This window comes from Neltuma alba, unplaced genomic scaffold (genome assembly GCF_004799145.2).
Source record: "Neltuma alba isolate B1F8T4 unplaced genomic scaffold, ASM479914v2 tig00011124_pilon, whole genome shotgun sequence".
Lineage (NCBI taxonomy): Eukaryota > Viridiplantae > Streptophyta > Magnoliopsida > Fabales > Fabaceae > Neltuma > Neltuma alba.
Genome location: NW_021635861.1, coordinates 623 through 13,409, shown reverse-complemented (window position 1 = coordinate 13,409; position 12,787 = coordinate 623). Strand labels below are relative to the sequence as shown.

The following is a 12,787-nucleotide window of genomic DNA, read 5'->3' as shown; positions in this document are numbered from 1 at the left end:
ATGCCCAACTCTGCTTTGGCCCTTCAGAAACTTGCACGTGCACCAGAGATGACGTGCATCGAACCACGTAAGTGAACAAGACAGAATTCATTCCTTCAGTTACACTTCGACCAAAAGAATAAAATATAGAAAGGAATCTATGGTTATGGAACTCTATTTTGGACTTCAAACGACTTATGATATTTCCTCCAGATTCATTCTGATCCCCAAGCAAAGTTCTACATATATATATATATATATATATTTATATAATTGATCGAAATCATTTCAGACATGTTGGATCATCAAACACAGACTTGCAGAGAAGAGCAGAAATGGTGCCAGAGTGTCAAATTTTCAATATCTCAGGACCTACTTATCTCAAATCCGTTGACTGGTGTGTTCGTGATCTCTCCTAAAATCTCTTGCCGCATGAAAATTATATACAAGCTAACAGCAACCACATTTAAAGCGTTACTCTATATATATATATATATATATATATATTTATGGATTCTCATGCATGCAGGAATAACGCAAACCACAGAAGATGCGTCCTGGCAAGCTTGGTTCAAGGAGTGTACGTTTATGAACACGACCGCCGAATGAAACGGTTCGGACCCAAATCTCTGGCTCTTCCCTGGTGGCGCTTCTTCCACTTTCATCTCATCGATACTCTCCACGATAGCTCAGATCACTCTGTCGTCGGAGCCGTCCTCCAGCTTCACTCCAAATCCGGCAACATCGTCGGCAATTCCCCAAAATACGTCATCGCATTCCGAGGAATCATCACTACCGCTCCGGCCCCACCTCTCTACAATGACTTCCTCTTATGCATCCGGTCCTTCTTCGGCACCCTCCACAACAGTACCCGCTTCCACCACGCCATCAGCAGAGTTCAACACTGGGTTACCATGGCAGGTGGTGCTCCCAACATCTGGCTCACCGGTCACTCCTTAGGCTCAGCCGTAGCTTTGCTCGCTGCCAAGAACATGGCCATGTCGGGTTTTCGTCTCCCTACCTACCTTTTCAACCCTCCCTTTCCTTCGGCTACGCTGGAGAGGACTGAAAACCCGAAACTGCGTCAAGGAATTCACATTGCATCTTCTGTGGTGAAAGCGGGAGTCTCTATTTATTTACGGAGCCAACACCAGAAGAAGGAAGATCAATTTTCTGCCCTGTCGGATTGGGTGCCTTGTTTGTTCTTGAATCCAGGTGACCCCATTTGTTCAGGTTATATAGAATATTTTGAGCAGAGGAAGAAGATGAAGGAGCTCGGGGCTGCAGATCTGGAGGATATGGCCACAAAGCATACTCTTAAGAGCTTGATCGTGTCTAATGTGTTTGACATAAATTCGGAGCCCCGCCATTTGCTTCCTTCTGCTGAGTTAATCATCAACCGGGCTCAGTCGCCGTGCTTCAAAGCGGCTCATGGGATTACACAGTGGTGGGACCCTAGTCTGCGTTCTCACCCTGTTGTGTATCGTTACAAGTAGTAATAACTTGACAAGGTTTTTACCTAAGAATGAGAAAAGAAAGAGCCGATGAATAGTAGCCTCACATCTGATAATTAAGATCTCACGCAAACTAAAAGTGAGGCTTACTTTTTCATCCCAATATGTTTCTCTCCTTACTTCACTTAACATATGCTTTAAGGATAGCATATACTCCTCCTCCATACTTAATATATAATCAGAATTGAGGTTAGTCTTATATGCAAGACTTATTTTACAAGTTTATCAATTTTTTTTTGCAAATTAACCCCACCAACAATAATTAAGTAGGACAGGGAAGGAGAAAATTAAAGAAGCTGCTTAGAGTGTTTTAAAAAAAAACATATCATATTAACTAATTTAACTAATATTCTTAATCTACTCAAATTAGTTAATTAGGTTTTACATTAAGGACTAGAGGAGTAATAATATAAGGGTAATAATAAATAAGATAGTAGTATCTTCTGTCTTTAATATAAGACCCAATTAACTAATTGGAGAGATTAAGAAAGTTACTAAATTACTTTAAAGTACTTATATTTATTATTTTTCTTCAAACTGATTTGACTCAAATAAATAACCTGATGATATACATAAATATTTTCAAAAAAATTGTGTAGTATACGATGTAATTAAATAATTTAGTAGTTGTACAAATCAAGAAGTAACTGAAGAGAAAGATGGAATTACGTACAAGACTTGGTGTTTTTGGTAATCATCGGACTACATGTGATATGTTGTTATTACTATTAATCTAGAAGACTCTGCTATTTAGCTGTACTTGATATTGCTATTAATCACGTGTACGTGCGACGGTGCGATAATCTTAGATTCTTGTCTTAATATATTTAATTTATAATTCATGCACATGTGCAGAGTACTCTTTAAATTAACTCCAAACGTTCCTTCCATCCACTACTTTACGGGTCGTTAATTAAGTTGATGATAGTAAAGGTATTGGATTGGACCTAATACCCTTTAAATTGTTCTATTCCCTCGAATATATACTTCAACTGTTAAGTTATTCTTGAACGATTCCCCTGTAAGTGGGGGTTAAAGCCAAAAATAAAATTTGACGAAAAAAGAAGAAGAAGAAAGGAATACCGAGTTAATTCTTTTTACTATTATTCAATGTAATGATTGATTAATGATTAATGGTGCAGAATAATATATTCATGGACCCAATTATCCTCCGTTACGTTCCAGTCTTGACAGAACCCAGTGGGTCACAGCACGGAGACACAGTTATTCCACTGTTTCTGGTGTTAACTTCTCTGGGCCCAGGATCATCAACAAGGCCCAGCCCACCCATCTACGTACTTTATTTTAGATTAAACATTTTCCCACATATTTTATGGATTAGTATAAACTTGATAACATAACATTAATGGAAAATAGTAGATTTAATATCATTGTATTGATGATTGATTTGAACCCTGATGCATTGATAGCCCTTTCAACCACCTCTTGTTTGTTGTAAAAGGCATCTATGGCCCTAGCTGGGCAAGCGTGACCAATACCATGTTGAGTGGCCCCAATTCTCTCTTCCTCCCTGACTTGACAGTATATGAAGTTTATTATTCTTTTTAATTCTAAATATAGAAGTTTGATAATTAAAGAAATTAACTAAGTTATCATCTCTAAAAAAACATGTGTTGATTTTTTTAAATGTTTATTTAACCATTCTCAATGAAAATTACTTTTATATAAAACCCTTCCATAATACATATGCGTAATTGATAAGAATAGTTTGAAAAAATTATTAATTTGAGAGAGAGTGGATTAGCGTATTTCATTTATGATCAACATAAATCTTTCAATTAGTTTCTACATTTAAGACAAGCACTTAACTATCCACATTGTGTTCAACCTTTTCATATTAACACATATTCACATCTGAACCTCTGTGCGCTATTGGAGCATTGGACAACTAAGGAAGAGTCAGTTTAGAGTCACACTTGTAAGTATTTATAAGCATAATTCACATAAATCTAGATAAATCTTTTCTTATATATATATACTTACCTCATATTTCACAAATCATAATTGAAAAGTTACTTATAAACTATTTTAAATCAGCTTGAAACCTACTAGTATATATGTCGGAGTGGAATTGGATGGATGATGGGCACGTAAGGATGTGACGCGAGGACAAAAGCATTATAGTGCTGGCGAAACGAGAACAGTACATATGGATGGGTTGGAAGTTTGTCCTGGGCTTTAAAAAGGTGGGTTTCATGCCCAATCATACATACCCTCTTTCCCTCGTCTTATTCCTTTCTACTACGTAGTACGTGGTCCTTCTTCCTTCACGAACCACCCACTACCTCACTTCCTCTTCTCCATTTCACAAATCCATCTATACATGCCATTCAACGCCCTCAGCTACCCCACACTTCCTCGTCTTCTCTCCCACCAAACTAAACTGCCTACACACACACACACACACACACACACACATTTATATTTTTATATATAGCGTTGTGTTTTGTGTGTGTGGGAGACTGTTTCAGTGCTGCTGTTAGTTCGATTGTCCAAATCAAGCTTCTGTAGTGCACAGTTGTGCACTTTGCATACGGGAACATAGATCTGGCCACCATTGCAGAAAGGTTTAATCATGATGAGGATGATGATGATGAGCTACTGTGACATAGATTTGCGGGACGACGTACAAGGAGAGGACTTGGGAGTTTTCAAGTGGGAGGAGTTATTATCATCAGATCATGACTGCTCTTTTTCTTGCTTACAAGTTACAATTAATTAATCAAGCTGGCTGCTGAATCAGCTTATAATCTTCATTTATCGTATTAATCGCTTCCATTAGTGGTGTTGTTTTGGCTTTTCTCCCTTTGCACTTTCCCCCTTTACACGTCCATTTTCTTTGGGAGTTTCTTAGCAAAAGATATGATTAATTAGGATACATGTGTTGACAGGGAACAAAACAAAGATGAACCACATTATATTTGTCGACAATTAAAGTGCTTTTTGAAAATCGTTACATGCACAGATATATGTATGTCACTATCTATTTCATATGACAGTAACATTGGAATCTTGGTGAGTCGTTGTTTTGCAAACGCAAGAGTGTCGCCAATATATGTAATGAGTGCTAAAGTAGTTTATTCCGAACAATAATTTGACATAGCTTATGTGTATTAATTCAATCCATTTATCTATTTCACTGCGCATATAGTTTTTCTTGACTAAATAATTAAGGCAGTGAGATTTACAAAATTCATGTTGCACACAAATGCTTATTTATAGTATGACTTTTGTTGTGAAGCAGCAGAGGAGAAAACATTACAGCAAATTAAAGAAGCTGGATTACTTTAGATTATACTTCACGATCTGCATTGGTAAATTATTAAACGTAAGACATTTAAATATTAATGCACATTTTATATATATATATCGCACAAAAGGCATCAAATAAAAATCTTTGGACACATGATGCCATCGTTTTCAATATATATGAACCGCGCACACTGTAGAGGTCACGTTCACACAGTAGGATAAAGTGGAGGAGTTGATTAGCAAGAAATTAAATGGTTCGACGGGCTATATAAAAATAGCATCAAATCAGAATTGAAGGTGTTAGGACCCCATGTCACGAAAATTATTTAAGTTGAATTTATCCAATACGAATTGGCCAATCACAAGTAGTGTTAGTTCAATATTATCTACAAAAATTATGTAACAAAACATATAGTTTTGTCCCCCACCGCCAAGGAAAACTGCATGTGATTACACATTCTTTTGCTTCACTATCCTTTCTCTCCTTTTCTCATTCATTTTCCTCTCACTAATAACACACCTCGCAATATTATTGGTCTCTCTCTATTGGATTTGACTGGCAAAGCCACCAATAATACTTCATAAATTATCAGTATCATATCACCAGCAAATGAATTGGATTATTCATTAATTGATGACAGTACTACACGCTAACTATCCCACCAAAATTTCAAGGCATGTTTCAATGGCCATTCTATTGCTTATTCCTTCTTTTTTTCATTATATAGGGATAATGTTAGTAATACACTTGAATTAAAGCTTGGTCGATCTGGCTACGACAAGTAGAATTAAAGAAATCACTTATAATTTGTTGACATCTTTAAGAATGAACCTACTGGAGGATCGGATGAGCCTAAATTAAACATGAATTAATCAGGGAAAGGAAGCATCATGTACACAAAAGATGAAAATGATCATCAAGGCATGATAGAGATCTGTAGCGCGTGAGTTACAAATTCTGTCCAACATTAATAAAGGAAGCCACGCGAGAGAGGGAACCGATGTGACTTGTAAACAAACGTTACAGACACTTGGGATCCATCTTCTTCATCAGTCACTATTGATCAAACTCCACAATTTGCTTATATATATGTGCACGAAGTGCAAAGCTTCAAACATATACAATATGATCCATTATATATATGTATTATATATAACTGGGACTTATCGTCATTTTCATCCATGTTCTGCTGTGTGGAAGAATTCCCACACAAAGAAGACTGTAGCTAATAATATGATATACTATATATGTAAAGAAAAGCACATGGAAATCCAGTATGGTCCATTAAGAATGCTTGCTTCAATAAAGACAATCTAGTACGTGTGTGAGTCTTCTATATTGATGTACTCCACTACGTACCACTCAACATTAATGGCGCAACAGAATTATCATCTATACTACCTAAAAAATGCAACTACTTGCTAACCACAACATTATTATTGGCCGTCACCAACATTTCGGTTCCATTCTTTTATGATCCAGTGCTCCTTTGTTCGATACTGATTCTCAGTTGCTTTATGATCACGAGTTCCATGTATACTATATCACTATTTGATGAGGGCCCGGCCCAATTAACACTTCATCTTTACTCTTCTTATCTTTAATATGGGAATTGAATTACATCTTTTTAGGTGTCGAAACGATTTGTTGTTATCAGTTTTCTCCTTTTCAATGGGGAACAGTGAGGATACAAGTCTCGTTGAGATGTGAATGTACGTAAGAAAAAAACCCATAAATTAAAGATTTGAATGGTGAAATTTAGGTAATTAAGCTTGACGGGAACTGGTTTCAACTGCACAGGACTAAGTACTAGAGTTATGTGTGGAGATTTAAGTATTCTAGCTAACTCTATAATCTATACGGTTACGATGATTGTTCTGGTACGCAGCTGAAAAGAATTCTTTATTCAAAAGAAGCTTTTTGTGTTTGTTTGTTTTTTTTTTTAACTGCTGATTGTTTATGAGCTAGGATATTTATTAAAGTGGGTGCTGATGAGGATGATGATAGAAATTCAGAATAGTGAGACTCACTCACCTAACCCACCCGACATGGATTTTTTCTTGGCTTTATAACTTTCTTCAGCTGGACCATGCAATCTTTGGAGAGAGTTCTATGTTCATTAACTTGTTCTTCTATCTTCTTCTTTTTTTTCGGTCCAAACATTCATTCACTTGATTTGTGATATATAGCTGTTTAGAGTCGTGTATTTAAAGTAATTTGCTAGTAAAGAATATATATAAATTCTGTATCTCTTTACTGACAGCATTTAATTTTTTGTAGCCCCGAGAGCAGAAAGGCATGAGACCATTATCATCAGAAGATTCTTAGGCTTTTATATAAAAGGTCTCGTGACGCCCTGGAATTGTTCTTTTCTTTTATAGGGCTATGAATCTTCCCAATTTGTTGAAAGAAATTTATTTTTTTAAAAAAATCCTGCACGATCCATCATATTCGCACTGCAAATCTTTTCCGAGTCTAAAGGCAATTAAAATCATGTATCTTCGACTTCAATTTTATATTATTGGTTGGTTGCCTTAGGGCACAAGTGTTGGAACTTTCTGATACAGGCTCCATCAATTTTCAACTTTCAATTTAACCTCATTAATTTTTTCAATCAATGGCATTAATTATAGTAACAAACAAACACACACACACACATAATGGCTCGTTGGGTGCAAATTAAAATGGGAATGAAAAATGGAATGGTGATAAATATGAAAGCTTTTTATCATAGACATTAGAATACATCTTCCTAACAAAGTCCCAAGTTTGATTATATATCAGACATAATTAAAAGTACTATTTCCGGTCCTTATTATATGACTGTTTTTATAGTTTACAACATGATTTTATAATTAGAATCGGAAGTAGTATATCAGAAGAAAAATGGAGCATTCCGTTGTGAGCATAGAAAACATAGAGAGGGAAAAGGCTTAGAGAGGGGGAGAGAGAGAATTAGAGGAAAAGTCATAATCGGACACTGCAAAAGGAGGAGACATGATGAAATATTAGAAAGGAGATTGTGAATATTAATAATGTTGCCTGCTGTAACTTAAAACAGCAAACAATGGCCGCTGGAAAATATTCCCACACGCTGTCAAAATCCTCCCAACACACGCACACACACACATCAATTTCTGCCCAAACAAAACCCACCGTTTTATGTTGTGTTCTTTTCCCCCATTGATTAATTAATGTTAACCTAGCAGCTATATCATTCATTTCTAAATTTAACTTCATCCTCTCAAATATTCTTCCATTCCCCCTTCCTGCTGAATCTTCCCCACTTAGTAAACACCCATAATATCTTCAGTCCAAACAAAAAAAAACACCCATAATATCTACTTGAAGACAAACCATAATGGGATTGTTAATGTGACCTTTTTTTTTAAGTTTGATGGATAATGTGAGAAAATGTTATAATATTTTAATTTTATTTTAAATGTACGAATATAGGTGTGAATAAAGTTAGACTTTTTATTGAATTTTCAAATAAAGTCAGTAGTTTCACTACTTTCATATGGTTCAGATAGAGCACTTTAGAAATGGCGATGGGTGGAAGGATAATGTACATTTTGTGGGGTTTATGACAAAGTCTGTGCATTTAGACTCAGCCAATCACCATCACCGCTAAAAATGAAAGAAAAGAAGCATTTTACCGTACTTTATGGGTAAAGATGGGCCCACTCAGCCTGTCGGTGGATTCCGGTGGGGCCCATCCTTCCATATCCCTTTCATTCTCCGAATTACGTTCACTTATTAAGGTATGTGTCCACTAGCTAACTCACATAACATTGCGTATTTCATCATTATTTTATGATTACTCCCAATTTTACATCACATAGTACTCCAACTACGTTTAATTTGACTCACTTGGCCCGTTGAAACATTAAAAAATAAAAAAAAAGAGAAGAATCGGATAAATAATTGAAGAGCACGTGTCGAGCCATTAATTACTGGGGTCCATCAGAATTTGTTTGTTCTATAGGCCGAATCATCGTCCACCTAATTGAAGAGCCCCTATAGTTTTACTTGTACATAACATATTCACTAAGGGTCCGTTTGGATCAGCGATTGAAAAAGTAGTTTATTAAAAAAGTAGCTTATAGAGAAGTGAAATTAGAAAAAACTAAATTGGATAAGCTGAATTGTGTTTGGATTAGAGTTCAGAAAAGTTAGATTGCAAAAGTGAGATTGGTAAAAGGTTGTTTTGATTATGATTGAGTAAAAGTAAGTTTGGTTGTAAAATGACCAAAATAGATATGAGTTTTAATAAATAATGAAACATGATTAAAAAAATAATTTCACATAATACAATGAAATTAAAATAATTTAATATGAAGAAGTCATAAAAAATATTTTAAATATAAAGTGAAACATGAAAAAATAAAAGTATATTTTTAAGAGCATATTTAAAAATAAAAATATATTTCTAACTTATTCATTACTTTCAACTAATTTTAATTGATTTTTTATTATCTACAAATTAGTTATTTGAGGCTTATAATAAGAACCAAAAGAGATAATAAATTTCTTAACTTTTTCTCTCTCATATTTCAAAAGCCATAAGCCATAAACTATAAGTCATAAGCTGTTAATTTTAGTTTATAGCTTATTGTAGTTTTTCAGACAAAAGCTCAATTGCAAAAAAGCTGATCCAAATAGACCCAATTTTGTCAATCGAGCTTATAGAGCTTATAAGCTACTTATAAGCTTCAAATAAGTGATGCCAAACAGGCACTAAAAAGAAACTCTGCGATGTAAAATGCTCTACTTGTTCTTCTGGGCAATATTGCTTTTTCCTGGTTTGACATTATTACCTCTTTACAGTGAACTTACATCACTATTTATATCTTCCCCTGTTTTCTTTAATTATATCTGGTCCCATAATCTATTTGCATAACTACTCAAATAATTAATTTAGTTGTAATGTTCATTGAGCTGGATTTTCAAGTTCATATGAAAATTAATTACATTTTTGGTATTGTCTATTTACTTGAATTCAAATGGCGTCATGCTTCAAGCGAGGAATTACTGTTTTGACCCTTTTTTTTTTTGGTTTGTTTAGGGGTAATACAAACTTAAATTTTGGTTTCTCAAATTTATTTTTATTTTAGTTTTGGTTCATCAAATTTTAAACGATAGATTTTGATTCCTTAAGTTTATTTTTATTTATAACATTGTTTCCTATAATCTAATAAAAAATTAGATTATTTTACTCCTTCAAAAATCAAAATTTAAGATATAAAATTTGAAGAACGAAAACCAAAACGAAGATAAATTTAAAAGATAAAAAATTATATTTTTTTTTTTAATTCAAAACTGGAAGAGTAAGTGGTATACTAGCGTACATATCCCCTGTGACGTCACACCGTTGATGAAATAATTGTATTTTGATTATTTTCTGGCCGATAGAAAGCATAAAGTTGGACATAAAGTTTTGGTGGAAAGGCGAACCCATTTCGGGGGTTTGTTGTAGAATTTCAATAATAATATTACTTTTAAAGCTCATGGTAAAGCAGGGGCATTATTCCCACAACATGAAGCTTCCAACTGTATCTATATTCTCCCGTATGAGTATGGCCCCAAAAAAGCTTGCCAAATTATGTATTCTTTAAACCTTGACTACAACCAATAATAATTAATGATCTATAAATCATATTACCTTCTGTTTTAATAAAAGAACTAGTTTGACTTTTAATTTGATCACAAATATAAAATCTCAATTTTTATTGTTTCTTATATTTATTTATTTTTTTTAAAAATAGTTCCTATAGTAACTACAAATATTAAGGATTCTATCAAATAATAGTTCTAATTAATACACATGATTAATAATGATGTTTTAGAGAAAATAACATCTATTATTACTAATAACTAACTTAATTAATTTTTTTAATATACGCGAATTAGTTAATTATCTTATACCACATCTGGTCTTAATTATAAGATCTTGTTTATAGACTACAGATAAGATCTTATAATTAGTACCGGAAATAGTATTAAGCACGTGAACTAGTATATAAAAATGTATATATATTTTCTCTAACAATAATAACTAATTAGTGATGGGGGGTCCAATTACATGGATGAGCTACCAAACCATGGGCTTCGACGGACATGCAAGGCCGTTCAAACTTAGAAGTAATGTTTTTTATTTAATTAATTCTGATGCGTGGTGGGGTTGACTTTTTGAATCAAAGTTTTAGTTAAGCATATAATAGTTGGACACTACTCCTCCGGTCCTAGAAATAGACTTTTATACTAGTCTTTCGGTCCTATTATAAGATTCTATTTGACTTTTTATTTGGTCTTAATTATAAGACCCCAATCTAAATTGTCTTTATATTTATGCATTTTTCCAAGATAACTTCTAATAAAAAGGTTTTAGCCAATATACTTAATTAGCAAGGATATTTTAGGAAGACAACACTATTTATTATAAATAACCAATTAACTTACTTCTTAATCTCCTAAATAAGTCAATTGGGTCTTATAATTAGGACGGAGGAGTAGTATTATTAGAGTTTTATTTAGGATCAGAGAAGTATTATACTTCTTTATTTTGCATCCTGGTAGTTTTATAAAAAAGTTCATGTTAGTTTCTATTCATGCCCTCATTTTTGCATGAAGCCAGATGAAGGCCATTGTGTGCGTATAGCTTCACATGAGAAATAAGAACATTCAGGGCATAGGGTGTTGAACTAATTGGGTGGTGTTGCTCTTTATGATACTTTTATCACAATGTAGATCAAACTTGTAGACAAATTAAAGAAAGCTAAATTAGAAAACTTCCTTCATTTATAAATTAAACCAGCCATAATAAAAATAAAAGTGAGTCTAGGATTAATTTAGAAAAAATTAATAAACACGGAAATAGGTCTTAACATGCAACCAATATCAACTCCCCAACTAGATCAATATTAAATATAGAAAGAGTATATGATTTTTAAATGTATGGTATAGTGTCAAACGAATTAAAAAGAAGACAGGAGTCTTTAGAACCATGCACCACGCAAACCAAACAGCTAAGTCAAGGGCGAGGTGGAGGATACATTTATGAACACACTAAAAGTTATTTTAAAAGGAGTATGCATGTGCAAATTAAATGTGGCTGAGAATCTCAAATTAGCTTCTTTGTTTGTCCAGAATTCTTGATCAGAGGAGATTGATTAAAATGCGGATTAAAGTTGAGAGAGAGGTGAAGTCAGACTCAGATCACAATAAGAAGGAGGCAGTGGGATTTCATATCCAATTGCTCATCTGTTTCACATTCACACACAGCCATCCAATGGGCAGTCGCAGCCAGCTCATGCACCCGACGCTGACCTCTCACCAACCACTATTTTCACTCTCAACCCCTCACTTCTCTACAATTCATTCATTCATATATTTTCTTCCTTACCACAACATTCCATTGCTTCTCATTCCATAGTTGTTATACTACTGTGACCTGTCTCGCTTCTTCATCCCTTCCTTCTCCTTATATACCTGTCCCCTCACTCTCTCTACTCTCAACTCTCTCGCACTACCAATGGACTATGGCAGGCTCCAACCCTCCCAACCCGGTGGCTCCTCCCGCCGCTCCGATTTTTCCATTCCCCCCCTGCCTCCCCCCGCAGAAACAAGAAACTCATCTTCCTCTCCTCCTCGCTCTGTCTTGATTGTGGCTTCAGCCATTTCCGCCGTGCTCCTTGTCGGCAAACAGACATCGGTCTTCGGGTCCGGACCAGTCGGGCATCGGCGGGAAAGCCCACTCAGGCTATTTCACGCACCTGCGGCAAATCAGTTCCCTTCCCTCTGCGTTAAGTCCCTCCTCGATTTTCCCGGTTCCACCGCGCGTCGGAGCAGGACCTCGTCCACATTTCCCTCAACATGAATTGCAGCACCTGAGCAAAGCCTTCGATTCCTCCACCGCCATCCCAACGTCCAGATGGGTCCGCGTGAACGGTCGGCATATGAGGACTGCCTCGAGCTCCTCGAGGATTCAGTCGACGCGCTTCCTGCGCTCCTTACCTCT

At 35.2% G+C, this 12,787-nt stretch overlaps 1 protein-coding gene across 1 annotated transcript; it reads left to right on the top strand.

Annotated features, from left to right (window-relative positions):
* LOC114761537 (GDSL esterase/lipase At4g10955-like) lies at positions 1-1,651 on the top strand. The gene is made up of 3 exons (XM_028950932.1): positions 1-67; positions 295-376; positions 509-1,651. The coding sequence occupies exons 1-3, from the start codon at positions 1-3 to the stop codon at positions 1,473-1,475; spliced, it is 1,116 nt and encodes a 371-aa protein (XP_028806765.1). The 3' UTR covers positions 1,476-1,651.
* Positions 1,652-12,787: the final 11,136 nt, after the last annotated feature.